General features: G+C 42.9%; 1 protein-coding gene across 1 annotated transcript in view; it reads right to left on the reverse strand.

Moving 5' to 3' along the window:
* The window catches only part of Rtf1 (RTF1 homolog, Paf1/RNA polymerase II complex component), a gene marked incomplete at its 5' end in the record, with an annotated part of 80,143 nt that overhangs the window by 35,212 nt on the left and 24,090 nt on the right, over nt 1-20,841 (reverse strand). The window contains one exon of the mRNA XM_010625041.1: nt 5,150-5,260. Coding sequence (XP_010623343.1) covers nt 5,150-5,260 — 111 coding nt within the window. The remainder of the gene's footprint in view (nt 1-5,149; nt 5,261-20,841) is intronic.

Consider the following 20,841-nt stretch of genomic DNA (forward strand, 5'->3'; position numbering starts at 1 on the left):
TATTCTTATTCTTATGCTGTAATGCAAAGTTTACTAAGCCAATATAGACGCAGGAAATGTCAGCTTAGTGGTGTAAGTATCCATGGGAAGTGTGTGCCACTTACACACTATCTGTGCATTAAAGCAACAACACGCTCTTAGGAACCTAGGCTGACTTCCAGGGAAGTTGTTTCTAAATGCACTTGTAAATAAGAATTGTGTGTTTTCAGACTGTGCTATTAATCAATGTGCCCGAGCCAGCAGGAGGCTATGCACAGTGTGAAGAGCAGAGCTAATGAAGACGGGAGCCTGCAAGGTCAGATGGGGTGGGAAAAAGGTAAGGCGAAGTCATAAAGAAAGAAAGCAGAGAAAAATCAAGACAGGGGTGAGAACAAATAAAGAGCAGTCTTTGAGAGGCAGGTAGGACAAAAATACAACCACAGCAGGCTGAGAAAAGCTCTGGGGAAAGCCAGATGAACTGGGGGCGCGTGCCTGAAGTCCCAGCACTCGGGAGGCTGAGGCAGGAGGATCACGGTGAGTTCGAGACCAGCCTGGGCTACATAGTGAGTTCTAGGTCAGTCTCAACTACATAGTGAGACCCTGTCTCAAAAAACCAAAAAGAAAAAAAGTCTTTTTTGGTTTTTTATCTGGTAGCAAAGGAAAATTTAAGTTTATTTCTTACCTAGCTGGCAGCTGTCTCTGTATGCACCATGGATTTATAAAAAGGGTTCTTTAGAACCCAATGTAACTCTAATTGGACTTATGTTAATATACAGTGGACACACATTCTTCTGGGTAGGAAACTTTCAGAACTCCCATCCTTTTCACCTTCCCCACCAATTAGCTAGCTATCCTCCTGCTCTAAAATCATTACATGTCTCCTTAAAAACAAACTAGAAATTAACTTTTTTTTGAGACAGGGTCTTGCTGGCTTTGATCTTACATCCCTCAGACTTCAGTCTCCTGGAGGCTGGATTACAGGAGTGTGCCCACCATGCCAGGGTTCCCATTAGATTTTTTTGGGGTACCAGGGATTGAACTCCAGATCTTGCTCTTGTGAGGCATCCATTAGCTTTTTTAAAATTGACTTTCACTTTCATTAGTACTTTTCAGTACATAAAGATTCTTCTCAGGGAGTTGATATATGTACATAACACAGCTTAATTATTTTTATGTTACCTTTCCATTCCCTTCCCTCCCTCATTAACTTTTTTTTTTTTTTTTTTTTTTTTTTGAGACAGGATCTCACTATGTAGTCGAGACTGACCTGGAACTCACTATGTAGCCCAGGCTGGTCTTGAACTCAGCCTCCTGCCGAGTTCCTCCTGCCTCAGCCTCCCTAGTGCTGGGATAACAGGCATGTACCACCATGCCCAGTGCCTCATTAACTTTTTAACTTGGTTGTTTCTGACCAATGTTGTCCAAGTAAACGTGGAGACCATTTCTTTTTTTTTCCTTTTGGTACCGGGGATCGAACATGGGACCTTGTGCTTGTGAGGCAGGTAGTGGAACCACTAAGCTAAATTCACAGTCCATTTCTTTTACATCTCTATTCGTGGCTCACTAAGACAATAAGGAGAGCATCTCTGAAAACACTAAAGTGACTTCTGATACAAGCAAGCTCCATCTCACTGAAAATGGCCACTTCAACAACCAAATTCCTAAAAGGCTAATTTGTAAGTAATAAGGACATAAAAATCAATGTAGAAATGGGAAGACATAGCACACTATTTTAGTATATGCTTTTTTCCAGACAATGTATGAATATTCATTATGACAGAGAGAGAGAGAGAGAGAGAGAGAGAGAGAGAGAGAGAGAGAAAGAGGCTCTATCTCAAATTTACATCCTAAAGATATCTTACCCTATCTACCTAAATATATCTACAGAAGTGGTAACCCTGAGTTCCAGGGAATACCAGAGCTCTCTAAGTGGAAGGTAAGTCAGATTTTTTTTAAATTTTAAAGGTTTTTTTTTTTCTTGTTTGTTTTTTTCTTTGTAAAATAAAAAGGGTTGGGGATTTAGCTCTCAGTGTTGGACTTATGTTTTTTGTTTTGTTTTGTTTTGGTTTTGGTTTTTTGAGACAGGGTCTCACTATGTAGTTGAGACTGACCTGGAACTCACTATGTAGCCCAGGCTGGTCTCAAACGCACAGCAATCCTCCTGCCTCAGCCTCCCAAGTGCTGAGATTACAGGCGTGTGCCACCACGCCTGGCTTGGACTTATGTTTAATGTTAAACACGAGTTTGATCCCCAGTACTAAAAAGTAAAATAAAATAGATAGAAAGTATTTGGCACTGAGGACTGAACCCAAGACATTCACCCTGAGCTACAACCTTGGTCCTTTTCATTTATGTATTTATTTATTTGGGGAGGGATATACTGGGGATCGGACTCAGAAACTTGTGCGTGCAAGGCAGGTAGTGGCACCACTGAGCTAAATCCCCGACCCTCCTGGTCCCTTTTTTTTTTTTTTTGAAATAGTATCCTGCTAAGTCATTAAATTGCCTGGATGGGGCTCAAACTTGCAATCTTCCTGACTCAGCCTCTCAGAGTGGTGGGATTAATTATAGGTACGCACCACCACACCGGGCTCAAGTTATTTTCTTAACTGTCCAAAACAATAAAATATTGGCTGTAATTTTGAAATGCTCTAAATTCTAAGTTACTAGTAGCCTGGGCACAACAGATGATCTTTCAGAATGGCCACAACATAGAGGCTACTATTCCCAGAGTGGAGCAGAATACAGCTATAACAAAGTTGTGGGCCTGAGGCAGCAGCAAGAGCTAAGAACCCCCATAGGGGAGAAGTCACTCATTCTCATTCCCTGATGTGCAGGGCACAGTTTGCCCCGCAGCTTCTTCTCCAACATAGTTAGGTACTGCTCTAAGGTGGTAATTCTTTTTACTTTACCTGGGAACCCTAAACTGAAAAGATTTTTATGGGCAATGGATCTGCTCTAATACACGTTTTGGGTTCCTCAAATGCTGTGGAGTTGGTACAACTCCATCCTCACAGAAGCAGTTAAAAACAATGAGGAGAAAGCCAGGCCCAGATGCCTGCATCAGATACTGAAGAGTCTGAGGCACGAGGATCCCTTAGCACATGAGTTTGAGACCAGCCCAGGAACCACAGCGACAACTTGTCTCAAAAAGTTAAAAGAAAAAGACAAGGGGAATCCCTACAGTAATTGTATACTTAGAACTCCTATGCTAAAATAGGAATGTGGAGAATGAGAGTTTACAGGGCATCCCAGACAATACACAGTCAAACTTAACAGAATACTCAGCACCTGACTTTTGAATATAAAAAACAAAATGAGTTGCAGGAATAGTGGAAATTGGGAGTGGAAACTGTTTCAAGATTTCCCTGTACTATCTATGCATTTAAAAATACGAAACAAGCTGGGCACAGTGAAACATACCTGTAATCTCAGCATTCTGGAGGCTGAAGCAGGAGGATTGTGGGTTCCAGGCCAGCCTGGATTAAAAAGGAATTCAAGGCTAGGCTGGAGTACACAGTAAGACCTTGTCTCAAAAAGACAAAAAGAAAAAGAAAGCTGGGCATAGTGGTACACACTTGTAATCCCAGTTATGCAGTAGGCAGAAGTACAAGTTTGACATCACCAGGGTAACTAAAGAAACAAAGTCACACACACACACACACACACACACACACACACACAAAAGAAAAAGGAAATGAAAAATAAAAAATAAAAGGGCTAGGAATGTAGCTCAGTGCTCCCAGGGTTTAAAAAAAAAAAAAGTGTGTACTATAATTCCTCCTTTAAAAATAAATAAAACATGCATGTGCCTACAATCATAGCACTCTGGAAGTCCAAGTCAGGAGGACTGCAAGTTTCAGCCCAGACGGATCAACTCAGTGACTTGGTCAGGGAGTTTTAATATAAATAATCAAAATAGGGGGCCAGGAATTTAGCTCAGTGGTGCCACCGCCTGTCTCGTAAGTGCATGGTCCTGAGTTCTATCCCCAGTACCAAAAAAACAACAAACAAAACCAAAATAGGGCTGGGGATATAATTCAGTTAAGGAAGCCTTAGGTTCACTTCCCCAGTACAGCAAAAATCAATCAATCAATCAATCAATCAATCAAATCAGTCAGTAAACCAGGACTGGTGGCACAGGCCTGTAGTCCCAGCTACTTGGAAGGCTGAGGCAGAAGGGTCATAAGTTTGAGGTCCAGCATGGACAAATTAGCAAAATCCAGTCACAAAATAAAAAAGGGATGTAGCTCAGTGAATGATCACTAGCATGTGTGAGACCTTGGGCTCAATCCCCAGTACTGTAAAAGAAAATAAATAATAAATTTGAAAAATAAAGAAAAGAATAAATATTGCAAGAATACCTCTTGCTACAGAAGATAATTTTTAGGTCTATTAAATTATTTAAAATTAAAACAATAACACTACAGTGAATCATAATTCAAATATCCCTAATTTGCATACAAAGGGCACTAATAAAGACTGTTCAGCTATAAATTTCATTACATAACAAACATTTGTAGCTGGGCATGGTGGAATTCTTTATGTTAAAATTTTTTTCCTAGTATGCACAGTAGAGGTTAAACAGAAAGGTGGTATCAGTCTCTCTCCAGGAAATTAGTGAGGAAAAAGTACTTTAAAACCACATGAAAAACCTGAGGGCTGAATTCTGCACACTTCCTTCACACTTTTCTCCCATACAGGTTCTGGGTCTTTTCCAGCCTTACTGTGTTGGTGGACAATTCAGGAAAGTCACCTTGGGGTTGAAAACAGACAAATGGGTTTTCCTCCTTTGCGATCAACACCATTTTCCCAAAGAAAGCTTTGTGTCTCACTAAAATGTTCCTCACTTATAATATGGCACTCTCAGTGGAATTTCTTTTCTAACATGGAAGGCGGATTAAAAAGATAAAACAAAACAGTGACCAGTTGAGCACCCCTTTGGCATAAGTCTGAAAAGAGAAAAATGATCACCCCCCCATGTCCTCCAGAGGGCCCTAAGAAAGCAGCACATGGAGAATGACTCAGAGCTTCCCCTCACCAGTCCTCTTTCCCTAGCAACCTCCTCAGATCTGAGGCTGTGGGTCTGGGTTTAAGGGCACAAGACGGCCAGGAGTCCTCATCGCAGCAGCTCCCAGACATCCTTGTGTCAGCCTCACCCCACACCCACCTCGTCATCACTGTCCGAAGTCTCTGAGTCTGACGAGGCTGCAGGCTGGCTCACGGGGGGCTCCTTCTCCTCAGAGTCACTGCGCTTCCGTTTTGCCAGGGACAGCAGCTCCTGATGGAGAAGAAATAGGAACATCAGCCTTGCTTAACAGAGAATAATAAAAATGTCCATTCTCTCCAGATCTTTTCTGCATCTTTCAACTGAATGACATTGTCATGAACAGACTGAATGTCAGTATTCCTGGGTGCTAAAAGCTGTGTCTCAGTGCCCGATGTGGTGGTTCATGCCTGCTATCCCAGCTCAGGGAAAAAGATTCACAAATTCAAGACCAGTCTGAGCAATTTAGAAAGATCCTGTCTCAAAATTTTAAAAAATAAAAGGGCTGGAGATATATCTCAGTGCTCTCTCAGTTCAATCCCAAGTACTGCTAAAAAGAAAAAACTTAAAAAAAAAAAAAAAACTCTGCCCCTTTCATCTGTATCTGGCTGTGGTGGCTTACACTCCTAACCCAAGATACCGGGGTGTTGAGGCATGAGTTTCTCTCAAAATAAAAAAGGGCTGGGGATGTAGCTCAGTGGCAGAATTCTTGCCTAGCACTAGCAAGGCCCTGGGTTCAATCCTTGGTACCACCAAAACAAAACTGAAGTAGAGGCGACCCCAAAACCGTCACTGACTTTTTTTTTTTTTTTTGGTACCAGGGATCAAACTCGGAACCTTCCACTTGTGAGGCAGGTGGCAGAACCACTGAGCTAAATCCCCGGTCCTGACTCTCAGGACTGCTGAGCCATGCTTATAGTAACTTGCTCACTATTTTAAGTGGCACATAACCCATACTCTAAGGATCCCTTGTATCGTATTTCCTGGTAATTGGTGCTTGAGGGCTGTTCTGAAGAAGCTTACAAACTGTAAGTTTACATGGCTGGACATGGCGGTGCGTACCTGTAACCCCAGTGCTCAGGAGGCATAAACAGAAGATCACTGTGAATTCAAGGCCAGACTGAGCTACATAGTGAGACCTTGTCCAAAAACAAACCAAACGCCGAAGATTTAGCTCAGTCGTTCCAGCACCTGCCCCGCAAGGGCAAGAACCCGAGTTCAAGCCCCAGTACCAAAACAAACAAAACAAAGTTTCTGAGGTCGTTTTATATTTTCAATGCTTAATTCAAGGAAAAAAAATGTCTATTGCTATTTGTCTATTACCCCATGATCTGACAAGAAGCAGGAGATGTGCTGGCCATTATATCTGTACCCTAATTTGACAGCCTAACACTCCTTTTCCCCATGAATGCCTGTCCTAGTGAACTAAATGAGATTGCAAGAGAAGGAAATGTGACAATGAAGGAAGCATGGCTATCACCAAGACTCCTTGTCCCCTACTTCTCCCTACTCAGTCTAATGACTAAATGCTGTGACAAAAGGCGGTTTGCTCTGTACTCTGCTAACCCCAGTACTAGCCTACAACTGTACTGCTCTCACCAGCACCCAAGCATTTCTCAGCACCCGGCCTCTACTCTCCCCAGCAGCCTGCAGCAAGTATCCTTATCACTCCCATCTAGAGACAGGGAGGGCAAGGGACTGACCTAGGAAAGAGCCAGGATCTGCACTAGGGGATGGAATCCTGGCTCCTAATCCTCGCTCATGAGTCGCTAGTCTAAAACAGTTTCCCCCTGCACCAGGACAGAGAGGATAGCTAATAAATACCAGCAGTATCCCTTGATAATAGTGGTGCTAAGCAATTATAGGTCAAGTGAGAAAGTGATTTTAAAATAATAGATTGCTACAATGTATCTGTTTTCTTCTGGGCTCTTTCTATTTCAGGAGCACCCTCCTTCCTCAGCCAGAGTGAGAAAATGACCTTCTCATATTAAACAGCTGGCGCCCTTCTTCATGAACAGCCATGAAATGCTGCTCTTCCCCTTTTGCTGGAAAGCTAGCATACCAGCCTGCTGAAAAGGCTGAAAACACAACACTCTGTCACATCCCAAAAGTAATTGTGTAGATTGAATGTGACTTACAATACTGTGTTTATGGCTTATAAAAACTCGAGCTACAATTTCCACATGGTTTATTTCTTTGCTTCTAATGGATGGTTCTAGGAGTTTGACAAATACAGACTTTACCACGAGATGCAGAACAGCTCACCACACCCTCGATTCCTCCATTCTCCTTATGACCCTCTGTCCCCATACAGACAACCAACCACCACCCTACTTCCTGTCCCCATAGTCCCACCTGTTATAGACTGGCAGAGATGGAATCAGTTTGTAGCCTTTTCTTTTTTTTTGAGAACCGGGGATGGAACTAGGGTCCTTGTGCTTGCAAGGCAGGAGGCGGAACCACTGAGTTAAATCCCCAGCCCCAGTTTGTAGCCTTTTGAGTCTGGCTTCATTTCCTGTAATGATTTGTGATTATGCCACATTGTAGCATGTACCAGTAGCTTGGTCCTTTTTATTGCTCAGTAGTATTCCACTGCATGGATGTACCATAGTATTTGTCTTCTTACTAGCTGAAAAGCATTTAGGTTGTTTCCATCTTGGAGCATTTATTTATTTATTTATTACAGATAGATAGATAGATAGATAGATAGATAGATAGATACCTTATATATAGTTCAGGCTGGCCTTGAACTTATGGCAATCCTCCTGCCTCAGCCCCCAAATGCAGGGATTACAGGTGTGTACCACCATGCCCACTCATAAACAGTTTTTATGTAAATATAAGGTTGTTTTTTTTTCTCACATGGGTAAATACAAAGAAAGTTCTGGGTTATACAGTAATTTGTGGATAGCCTTTACCATTACCTTTTCTCTCCAGGTTACCTTAGTGCAAATTTACAAACTTTATGAAGACTGCTGGCAAGCAGTCTCTTCCCTGCCTCCTTGAGGCTCACAAATGCTTTAGGATCCGTTGTAATACCAACCTGTTATAATAGATATCTGGACATACTCACGGTGGTATGAATATGGCTTTTCCCCTAAATTTATGCAGGAGTATCATTTAATGAAAAATTTAAAAGTGGGCTTGCAAGTGACAGACACTTACAAAGTCTGAGGCAGGAGGATCACAAGTTAAGACTCCCAGAGTAGCAATTTGGCAAGACTCTGTCATAAATAAATAAATAAACAAAAAAGAGGCTATGGATGTAGCACTGTGGTAAAACATCCCTGCTTTTGATCTTCAGTACTGTTAAAAGAAAAAAGGTAGAGCCTGGACATGGTGCATACCTGTGATCCCAGTACTCAGGAGGCTGAGGCAGGAGGATCACTGTGAGTGGAGACCAGCCTGGGCTACAGAATGAGTTCAAAGCCAGCCTGAACTACATAGTGAGACCCTGTCTCAAAAACAAAAAAGGTGAAAACATAACCTGACTATGGGGTATAGAGGTGGAGCTTGGGAGATGTTGGGTTAGGTTACTAGAGTAGAGCCCCACGACTGAACCCAGTGACTTCATCCCATCTTCCTTTTGTTTTTCCAGTACCTTGGATCCAACTCAGAACCTTGTGCTTGCAAGGCAGGCATACGCCACTGAGTTAAATCCCTGGCACTGAACCCAGTGACTTCGTAAGGAAACAGACAGACAGACAGACAGACAGACAGACACACACACACACACACACACACACACACAGGGCAAGGATGTACATGTGCCCTAACCATGATGAATTGCGGCCAGAACTTCCACTATACTGCTTGGACTTCAAGCCTCTAAAACTATGAGTTAAATATACTTTTCCTCTTATAAAATATCCTATTTCACTAGCCGGAAGTGATGGTGCTTACCTGTAATATCACCACTGTGGCCGGCCTCAGCCTGAGCAAAGTAGTGATTTATCAAAATGTTGTTTCAAAAAATAAAGAGCTAGTGACTTAACTCCATGCAAAGGTGCTGGGTTCAATCCCCAGTATTGCAATCTGTCCGTCCATCTATCAAATATCCTATTTTAATGAGAAGCTGATTAATACAGTTCTCAACTAAATTCTTCTCTGAAATGTTAAGTGTATCGAGTAAATATCAATTAGGTTACTGCAACGAGTGCACACTTCAGCAGCACATACACTAAAAGTTCCTGCAATCAGCCAGACATGCTGACACGTGCCTGTGATTCCAGTTACTCCAGAGGCCAGGGCAGATGGGTCAAAATCAATCAAGACTCTATCTCCAAAGAAAAAAGATGCATGGGCCGGGGGTTTAGCTCTGCAGCACCACGCCTGCCTTGTAGGCACAAGATCTTGGGTTCGATCCTGGGCACCCCCGCCAAATAAAAATAAATAAATAATAAAAAGGATGCAGCGTAGAGGCAAGAGTGCATGGAGAAGGCCCTAGGCCCAATCTCCAGTACTTTTAACATAAAAAAATTACTGTTAACTAAACAGTGTGGTAGCCTCCTGTGGTACTAGCACTCCTTAAAAGGTACTGGAACTAAATCTGGATCCCAGCAGTAGGCAGGAGCACTGTGAGTTTAAGGCCAACTTGGATTACAGTGGGAGACCCTGATTCAAGAAAAGAAAATAAAGAGAAATTTCTGTAACTAGTGTTAGGGATATTAGTATTGACTTCCTATTAAGAGATTTCACAGGCTCTTTAGAGCCTAACAAATAGGCCTCCTCCAGCAGTAAACAACTGCACCTGACATGCAGTCTCTCTTCCTGTGCTACAGTAAACATCACATTTAACAGCATGGAAGCTGGGCATGGTGGTGCACACCTGTAATCCCTGCTCGCAGGAGGCTGAGGCAGGAAAATCACTGTGAGTTCAAGACCAGCCCTGGCTACACAGTGAGTTCCAGGTCAGTCTCAACAAGTGCGACCCTGTCTCAAAAAACAAAAACAGGACCGGGGATTTAGCTCAGTGGTGCCACCACCTGCCTCACAATCACAAACTCAAGGTTCTAAGTTCAATCCCTGGTACCAAAAAAAAAAAAAAAAAAAAAAAAAAAAAGAAAGAAAAGGAAAGAAAGGAAGGAAGAAAGGAAGAAAGAAAACAGGGCCCAGGATTTAGCTCAGTGGCACCTGCCTCACAAGCACAAGGTCTTGTACCAAAACCCTTGTACCCTTGTACCAGAAACAAAACAAAGACAGAAAAAATAGCACGGAACCAGCAGAGATTTTCCTCATACTGTGGAGACATCCCTTGCACATTCTGGGAGCCACAGGAAGTCATCAGGGAACTCCTGTGGAGGCCACTCTTTCTAGTTCAGCCCTTTCTTCCAGAACAGCTAGACCAAGGGACAGTGGAAATACAGGGGTAACGCTCTTCTGAAGGAGAGACTTGACAGGTTGATCTACCTGGCAATGCACCCCAGAAAGCCAATGTGAAACCAGTGCAGGTGCAGGTGCAGACCCAGCTGCAGCTGTCTCACAACCCACCGCACTGTGCCATGCTGGGAGACTACAGGTCTTGTGCCCAATGGGTCTCTCTCACTGCCCATCCTGTATTTCACCCCATTCAGTGAGAATCTTCCCCACTTATCTCTTATCTTCACATTTCTCTAGGGGAATGGAGTGTGGGATGCCAGCATGACAGATCAAAGTTAAGCTGAACTAAAGTGTTTTTGGTTGGTTGTTTTTTTTTTTTTTTTTTTTTAGCTTTTTGATAAAGGGTCTTGCTATGCAATCTAGGCTGGCCTTGAACCCACTGTGGAGCCCAGGCTGGCCTAGAACTCATAACAATCTTGCCTCAGCCTCCTGAGTGCTCAGACTGTAAGTATGTGCCACTATGCCGGGCCTGAACTAAAGAGCTGGTTAAACTAATGCCAGTACCACCTACTTCAGGGAAAGCTTTGTAACAATGTCATGACTGGCTTCTAGAGAGGTCTCATCAACATTACTTGGAAGCCATGCTCAAACTACATAGGCAGGACCAGGGATTTAGCTCAGTGGCACCGTGTCTGCCTTGAAACTACATGGGCAGAAGTGGGGTTCAAAAATAAAGAAAAGGGGAATAAAGCCCATATGAATAAAACTCTGGAGGTTTCACAGCTAGTCAGCATGCTAAAATTCTTTTTCACCTATTTATTCCACAAATATAACTAGTGTAAGTAATTACTATCAGCTAGGATGACTGACACCCTGGGTTTGCCAGGATGGCCTTCTCTACTCTGGCAAGGCCTCGATCTGTAAAAACCGGCCGCAGCTCTCTTTACGACCAGGCCCATGCTGTGCCAAGCACTGGAAGGGAGCAGTGAAGGAGGGTATATGGATCCTTGGCTTCATGAGATTTCTATCAAGTGTGGGAGACAGACAACAAAATGAGTCCAGAAACAATGTGTTCCAGATGATGACAAATGCCAAGAAGAAAGCAAATAGTGAACAGGGCCCATATTCAGAAGGGCAAGCAAGGGAGGCTGTCGGAAGAACTTGTGGAGGGAAAGGAGCACAGTGCTCTGGACAGTCTTCAGACAGGATCTCCAGAGCCCAGCAGCTGGCAACAGTATGGCTCAAGGGACCAGAAGAGGAGCACTGTATGAATGTAGCTAGCAGGGGTCAGTGGGGTGAGGGAGGCAGTAAGAACCACCCAATTCTGAGGCTCACCATGGTCTGAGGCAGGGGTGTTTAAAATAGCACTCTGAGCTTCTCTGGTGTGAGATTCTGAAAGTGTAAATAAGGATCAAAATATGTAACAGGTAATGTGAAATAGGAAGAAAGGTCCAAAGAGAAAGGGGAAGTGGGAGGGGTAGGGGTAAGGAAAGAAGGGAAAGAAATAAATATGAGAAAAGGAAAAATAACAGAAACAAAGTCTTTGTAAATAAGGAGGAGTAGAGGGGCTAAAGGGAGGGCAGTGGAATGGGGGGAATAAAAAGAACTAATAGAACCAATATCATGTAAACATACAAATTCCCAATGATGAGTGTCATCATACTGTATACGTAAAATGTGCTAATAAACATAATTTAAAAAAAGAAAGAGCACTCTGAAGGTGGGCATAGTGGTACACACTTATAATCCCAACATCAGGAAGCTGAGGAAGGAGGATTGCTGTGAGTTTGAGGCCAGCCTGGGCTCCATAGTGAGTTCAAGGAGTCTGGAATAATTACAAGAACCCGTCTCTAAACAAACAAACAAATAAATAAGCAAGCAAGCATTCACTCTGGGTAGTTGAGGAAAGGCCAGAACAGAGGGGTCAGGGTGGAAACTTGGGGTCGGAAGGAACATCTATCAGTCTCAGCAGTGTGGACAGCAGACTGGACATGGTAAGGAGCCACAGGGACAGGGCACAGTGGGAAGCCTCGAGAGTCAAAGAAAGTCTGATAATTCAAGTTTTCTTGTTGTTTGTTTTTTTTGTAGTACTAGAGATTGAACCCAGGACCTTGCACACACTAGGCAAGCATCTCAGTACTAGTACTGACCTAAATTCCCAGGCCTTTTTATTATCTTATTTTTGAGACAGTCTCACTAAATTACCCAGGCTGTCCTCCAAGTCATGATTTTCCTGCTTCGGCCTCTCAAGGATAATACCTGGGATTACAGGCATGCCCAGCTTATGGAGTTTTGAATTTAAGGGGTTCATTTATATTCTTCCTCTCACATAATAATTACTGGTGGAAGATTATGTTCCAACAATGGACACTGGTTAATTTTAAAGAGTAAAGAAGAGAGCCATTACGTGACTATACAGAGTATGCAAAAAAATGTACACACTTCAGCAGTTTGCTGAAATGATAAATGTCTGAAAGCTCATGGCCACCACTTTAAGCATGTCTTGTAATGGAAGAAGCCAAATGTAACTTGTATTAATCTCATGGTGCCTCAATAAGTTTAGTATTAAAATATTTATACAAGTTTTTCTTTACTTGATGTACACATTTTTGGGGGCAGACTCTGAATATTTATACCAGTAGGAGGTATTTCGGTATTGTCAGAAATGATTTAACAAGCACATACACTTTGTAATAGCAATAATAATAAAGCAATGCTGGACATGGTGGCACATGCCTATAATTTCACCTATTTGGGAGACTGAGGAAGGAGGAACACAAGTTTGAGGCCATCATGAGCAACTTAGCAAGATCTTGTCTCAAAATAAAATTTAAAAGAAACTGGAGATATAGAGGGCTTGCATAGCATGTGTCAAGGCCTGGGTTTGATCCCTAGTGCCAGAAAAAAAAGAAAGAAAAAGAGAGGGAGAAGGGGAGGGAGGGAGAAGGAAAGCAAAGACAAGACAGAAAAAGAAAAATCAAAATAATAATTCTTGTAAACAAAAATCCTTCTAAAGTACAGGATAACAATCCTTTAAATTTCCCATGATTGGCCGGGGATTTACCTCAGTGCCATTGCACCTGCCTCACAAGCACAAGGTCCTGAGTTCGATCCCCAGTACAAAAAGAAAAAAGAGGGCAAAAATTTCACATGATCGCACGAATGCAACTTTTTCTCTCAAGTTTCCAGCAAAGTAATAACTATAGATTAAAATACTCAATGCCTGATGTGTTGCAGAATGGACAAAAGTTGTTTGTTTGTTTGTTTGTTTATTTATTGGTACTGGGGATGGAACTCGGGACTTTGTGCTTGCAAGGCAGGCAGCGAGACCACTGAGCTAAGTCCTCAGCTTTAATTTGTGTTTTTAAGACCACATCTCGGGCCGGGGATTTAGCTCAGCGGTTTGGTGTCCTGCCTTGCAAGCACAAAGACCTGAGTTCAATCCCCGGTACCCCACCCCACCTCCACCCCCGCCAAAAAAAAAAAAAAGACCACATCTCAACTGTGTAACCTGGGCTGGCCTCAAACTCACAGTTCTCCTGCTTCAGCCTCCTAAGCAGCTGGGATCATCAGTGTTTTCAACTCATTCAATATTAAAGCTACATAAAGTTAAAGGAAAGACTTTATAGTGCTTTTACTTGTATGCTGGGTTGTTTTGTTGTTGTTGTTGTTGGGTTGTTTTTTGGGTTTTTTTTTTTTTATTTTGAGACAGAGTCCCGCTATGTGGTTCAGGCTCGCCTGGAACTCACAGCGATCCTCCTGCCTCTGCCTCCTGAGTACTGAGACTACAGATGTGCACCACCACACCCCACCTCTTGTTTGTCTTAGCTCCCTTCTAATACACTGTAACTAATATAAACCTCCACTCCTTAAAGAGGTATATCAGTATTACAGTAGAGAGGCTGAAGTGAGACCCTCAAACTGATAGTCTACCTCATTCCTTAAGTAATCCCACTGGAACCAGGCTAGAAATTGGATATACCAAGTAGCATTTGCTTTCTCAACCAAAACTTATTACATACCTACTGAGAGTCAGGGAGGCATGGTGTCCACCTCCCAATCTGACATCTCCACTTGGATGTCTCATGGACACTTTAAACTCTACACATCCAAGACTGAGCTTGTGGCACTCCCTCACCTTTGCCCAGGTTCCTATCTCATGCCAGAGCTTGGCACCCACCTGCAAACCTCCTTGCCTTCAGCCAGCAACCAGTCATCCAGCCCTGTCCAGCTGGACCGCAGAAGTGTACTGGCTGCAACTACCACACCCAGCCAAGCAGTCCTTCACTCGGCAAGCATCCACAGGTGCCTGCTACCCGTAGATGCTGTTCCAAACCAGGGACACTGCCCTCCTGGGACTTCCACTCGCGTGGAACTCATCTCTGACCAGTCTCCTCTCTATGCTGGCCACAGAGCAGCCTGGGTAGGCTTTTTAAATGGCAACATGAAAAGCCAGGCACAGCGGCACACACCTGTAGTGGCAGCTACTTGAGATGCTAAGATAGGAGGACTGCTTGAGACCGAAAGATAGCTCAAGGTTAGCCTGGACAACATAGTAAGACTCTTTCTTACCGTCTTCCAAAAAAAGGCAAATCTAGGGCCGGGGATTTAGCTCAGTGGTTCCACTGCCTGCCTCGCAAGCACAAGGTCCGGAGTTCGATCCCTGGTAGTAAAACAACAAAAACCAAAAAAAAAAAGGCAAATCTGATTATTCTTCTGGCTTGAAATCCTTCAGTGGTTCTTACTGCCCTCAGAATAAAGTCCAAAGTCTCACTCAACATTACCAACATAGTCCTGTCACTGGCCTTAAAGCTTTTTTTGTAACTGGGTACGGTGGTGCAGGCCTATAATTCCAGCACTCTGTGAGACGGAGGCAGGAGAATCCCAAGTTTGCTGAGGCATGAGGATTGAAAGCTGGAGCCTGGCTTAGGCAACACAGCAAGACTGTCTCAAAAATAAAAAACAGAAAGGGGTGGGGATGCAGTTTGGCAAAAATGCCCCAGCCTAGTTCAATTTCCAGTATCACAAAAACAACTTTTTTCTAATCACAGTCCATACTAAGATAAATTATACTTCATGCCCACTACACAAACACACACACACACACACACACACACACACAGGTATGTGCAAAACACAAGTTTTATGAAACAATACTTAGCTTTATTATGTTTAACAGCCTTGATATTTTTTATTTAATTCTTTTTTTTTTCCCCTCCATGAGACTGGGGGTTGAACTTAGGGTCTTCACACTGAGCTACACCCTTAGCTCTTTTTTATTTTTTGTTTTGAGACAAGGTCTTACTAAGTTGCCCAGGCTGGGTTCAAACTTGAAATCCTCTGCCTCAACCTCCCAGAGTGCTGGGATTACAGGTGCACACAACACCAGGTCAACTCATTTTTATTTTAACGTTGGCTGTAATCCACTAAACTAGACTCCATCCTCAAGGGATCAAAATAAGATCTATCTCTCCAAATCTGAATATTCTTCTGGCTTGTATTACTCCCTCCAACTAGTTGTGTTCCCATCACTATGGGACTCTTTCAGTTTCATGAGGGTACTAGGTCCTTCCTGACTCATTTCTTTTGTATATGCTGGTCCCTCCACCATGAACACACTACAACCCTTCCATTGATTCTTGAGACTCCTCAACTCTTCCTGAAATCCTGTTCCAGCTCTCAGATTAAAATGTCACTCTTGGGCCGGGGATTTGGCTCAGTGGTTCCACCGCTTGCCTTACAACCACAAGGTGCTGAGTTTGATCCCCGGTGCAAAAAGAAAAAAAAAAAAAAAAAAAAAAAAAAGTCACTCTCTTCGGGCCAAGGGTTCCAGTCACACCCAGTCACACCCTTATAGGCCCCATGCTTTTTCAAGGCCTACAGCACGATCATCTAGAAATGACACTGAGCGCCCCCCACACTCTCCAAGCAGCTTCAAGGCGGAGTTCACTTCCATTCTGTTTCTCCATGAGGCCTGGTCCCCAGCACTGACGCCTCTGCTGAAACATGACAATTTCTACCCCAGAAAACATTCAAGCATACCCGACAGAACCTACATTCGAAGATGGATTTTGTATTTTTCCTAAAATCCTTGTTCTTAAAGCTCCACAGGACTTGCCAGCTTCTAAAGCCAAGTGAAATCAGTCAGTTAGATCAACCTAGATGCAACATTATGATACAAATAAAAACTTTACAAGTTAACAATAACACCTCTCAGAAGTTCTCCTAGGCTTCAAACCTGCTGTAACACCAAGATGCATGTGTCAATGAGAAGCACAATGCTCAAATTTCTCAAGTTTTATGGAGCAGGCTTATGGCAGGATACTTTGTAACAAGATATCTTGTATACATGTTTTTAAAGGGGTCCTAGAATATATTAAAGAGGGCTATTCTCTCAGGGACAAAATTTAATTATGGCTACTTCAAGTTCATGAGCAGAGAAAGAAGCTATGATAACATTACTATCCCCCCCATCTTTCTCCCCCTCCCTCCCTTTTCTTCTCTTTCTTTTTTGGAACAAGGTCTTACCGTGTAGTCAGTATTGGCCTTGAACTCACTACATAGCTAGCTTCCAACTTGCAATCCCAAAATGCTGGGCTTATAGGCAGGTACCACCATACTCATCACCATAATCACTGATGGATGTAAATATTCATTTATTTATTAGTACTGGGGATTAAGCCAGGGCCTTGGCACTGAGCTATGTCCCCACTGCTGTAAGGCATGATCTCACTAGGTCGCTAAATTGTTAAATTTCCCAGGATGAGCTGGGCTTCACAGTGCACGCCTGTAATGCCAGCACTTGTAAGGCTGAAGCAGAAGGATCGTGGTGAGTTCAAGGCCTGCCTGGGCTACAAACTTGAGTTCAAGGCCAGAGTGAACTACATAGTGAGACCCTGTCTCAAAAAAAACAAAACAAAAGGGCCAGGATTCAGTTCAGTGGTGCTGCTCTTGTCTCACAAGCACAGGGTCCTGAGTTCAATTCCCAGTATAGGAGTGTGTGTTAAAATAAAATAAAAATTGCCCAGGATGGGCTCAAATTTACTATCCTCCTTCTGCAGTTTCCCAGAGTTGCAAAACTGTAGGCATGTGCCACCATGCCAGCTCATAATCATAATTTTAAATACAAAAGGAAGCTACATGTTGGTACAAGCCTGTAATCCTGGCACTCTGAAAGGCTGAGGCAGGAAGACAGCCAGGGCAAATTAACAACTTAGCCAGACCTTGTCTCAAAATTAAAAATTAAAAAACAGCTGCAGATGCAGGTCAGTGTGGAGGCCTTAGGCTCAAACCCCCAGCACCTGGAAAAAAAAAAAAAAAAAAGTAAATTATAAAATAAAGAATCCCAGTATATATACTGCTCAATTTTTGGGGGGAGAAAGGCAGAGAAAGTTTTATAAATACTGGCTTGTACTGTTTTTAATAAGAGAACTGTTTCCTTTTATTACCTCGAGCACTTTTCTTTTTCTTTCTTTCTTTTTTGAGACAAGACCTTACTATGTAGCCCAGCTGGCCTAGAACTCCTGGCCATCCTCCCGCCTCAGCTTCCCCAGTGCTGGGATTACAGGTATGTAAAACGACACCTAACACTTTTCACTCAATAAGATGCACCGCATAAAGATACACTATCTCATTCCAAGACAGAACAAGGTAAAAGCTCAGACATTTGCCTCCAACTCTCTTATACTTATTCCAAAAGACACCACTGGCAAGTACTTTGCAATTTAAAAGTGTTGGAGCATGTGGTGACACAAGAACAGGTCACATACTAAAAAAAATTCTTCCAATTCTTGAATTAGGATCTGTGCTTCTCAGGAGGCTCATAGTTGGATCACTTAAGAGTTAGAGGCCAGGGCCAGGGATTTAGCTCAGTGGTTCCACCGCCTGCCTTGCAAGCACAAGGACCAGAGTTCAATCCTGGTACCCCCCCCCCAAAAAAAAGTTAGAGGCCAGTCTGAATCACATAGTGAAAAACCTGTCTCAAAAAAAAAAAAAAAAAAAATGATGATGATGATGATGATGATGATAAATAAAAAAATCTCAGCTAGGGATTTAGCTCAGTGGCTCTGCCGCCTGCTTTGCAAGCACAAGGTCCCAAGTTTGATCCCCACCCCCGGACAAAAACAAAAAAAACAACTCTAGGTGCTGTAGAGAATGCAGCTCAGTGGCACAGCCATGTGCTCAGCATGCAGGAAGCATGAGTTCAATCCTAGCACCAAAAAACCAAAAAGCACAATGTAAATAGCTCCAGATGGGGAACCAACAGTTTGCCCCTTTAAGCGTCCCCACCACATTCCTTTGGTTATGTATATGCCCTTAACTGGGACACAACATGGCAGACAGGAAGCTATTTTTCTCTCTCACACTACTGAGAATGTCTTACTAAAAAGACAAGCTGCCTACAGACAGTAGCCTCAGTGATCAACCTAACTCATAATACCTGGGCTGGATCTGTTACAAATGGAAGGTCCCAGGCTCTTTCCTCTGCTGTCCAATCCAATAGTCTGGTGTAGGAGCCTCAGCTCTCACTTCCGCAGCTTACATTTAAACAAGGAACTCAGGCAGCTTCTGACACAGGGCCCTTCCCCACCCACCCTGAAAAACTAACCCAGAAGGCTCACCTATCTCACCATTAAGAACTAAGTTGGAGGTAGTATAGTATTTCTGACACAGTGGCTTAGATGCCCACCTGGAAAACTCAGAGACGAAGGTGCCTGAATTACTAAATGGTGCCACTCTTACACCAGACACTTGGAGATTTGTTAATGGTTTGCTCTTTCCACAAGGACCACACACCAGACACGAGTCCAGGGTTAAACCCTAACAAAGACTCAGAACTAGATGGAGCAGCCCAAGCCATCTTGGTCAGAAAAGACCAGAATATACTGAGTATTCTGAAAATTCCAAAGATCTGAAAATCACGCTGACTGTGAACTTCTGCTAATGGCCTCTGGTGAAAACATCAAGAGCTCAGAGATCTTTATTTTTGATTCCTCTGAGAGCCTGGCATACTGCTGAACAGAGAAACAGAAGGCACTGGTGCCCCGGTGATGATATACAAGGAAAGAGACTTTTGATTTGATTCCCACCTGAAAACAAGAGTGCCACTGAAGCCAGGCAGGGTGATACATGCCTGTAATCCTGGCACTTGGAAGGCTGAGGCAGAAGGATTCCAAGTTGGAGACCAGCCTGGGCTACACAGCAAATTCAAGGCTAGCTTGGACTACACATTATGAGACCCTTTCTCAAGAAACCAAAGAAAGGGGCAGGGGATGTAGCACAGCGGCACCTTGCCTGCCTGGAAAGTGCAAGGTCCCGAATTCAATTTCTGATATTGGAAAAAAAAAAAAAGAAAGAAACCAAACAAAGAGTGCCAGTGAGTGGCTGAAGGAAAGTTGAACTTGCTGTTAAATTGTATTAGAAATTATAACACTTACAAACTTTAGTTTCTTTTTACAAAAAATATTTAGAATCAGATTTAAAGTTGCAATTCTCTATAGCTCCCACTTTGGAAAAGCTTTTGTAGTTCAGGTAAAACATCTCTACCACCCACAAAAGCACTCCATCCACTTCACTCATCAGTGCTCTGGGAAAACCACTCATCACAGGTCATTTGCAGCTTCAGTTGTTCACCTTCAGAAAGGGTGTTGTCAGAGTGCTTTACCAAGGTCCCTAAGGATCTTTCTCACTGATCTCCCAATTTCCTTTCAACTATCTGGTATACTTCACAAATGTGAATTCTAGCAACATGAAAAATGGACGTGAAACATTATTCTCATTTTGCAGTACGAAAAACTGAGGCTAAAAAAAAAAGAGGCTAGATGATTAAGTTGGTACAGTAGACAGAGTACAGGTCTTATACCTGTGCAGACTTGGTTAAATGATATCTACTTACTAGGTGTGTGAATTTTCTTCAATTTCCATTTTCCTCATATATAAAGTAGGGAAAATGATTCCAATTTCACCATGATTTGAAAACTTGACAATGTAATCGCTTCTTGGCCTTTTGGCTAAGATCAAGTGTGAAAACCTGACAATGTAAATAAAGCACTTAATTAAAAAGTTAAGTTCACTCCAATCACCATGTAAATGGCAGCTGATGTTATTATCGCCTACCCCTACAGATAACAGTATAGTAAAAATTGGACTCCAGGCTGGGCATAGTGGCACATGCCTGCAATTCCAGAAATCAAGAGGCTGAGGCAGGATGATCACCATCAGGAGGCCAACTTGAGCTACAAAGTGGGTTCAAGGCCATCCCGAATTATATAGCTAGACTTTGTCTCAAAAAAAAAAAAAGATTCCAATCTTCCTGCCAGTTTAAAATTACAAACAAACTTTTACAATCAAGAATACACTTTTGGATGGGTGTGGTGGCATATCCCTGTAATCCCAGTACTCAGGAAGTTGAGGCAGGAGGATCAGGGAGTTTGAGGCCAGCCTAGGCTACAATGGTAAGTTCAAGAACACCTTGAACTACAAAGCGACCCTGTGTC

This window comes from Fukomys damarensis, unplaced genomic scaffold (assembly GCF_012274545.1).
Source record: "Fukomys damarensis isolate Sample0158 unplaced genomic scaffold, DMR_v1.0_HiC HiC_scaffold_17, whole genome shotgun sequence".
Lineage (NCBI taxonomy): Eukaryota > Metazoa > Chordata > Mammalia > Rodentia > Bathyergidae > Fukomys > Fukomys damarensis.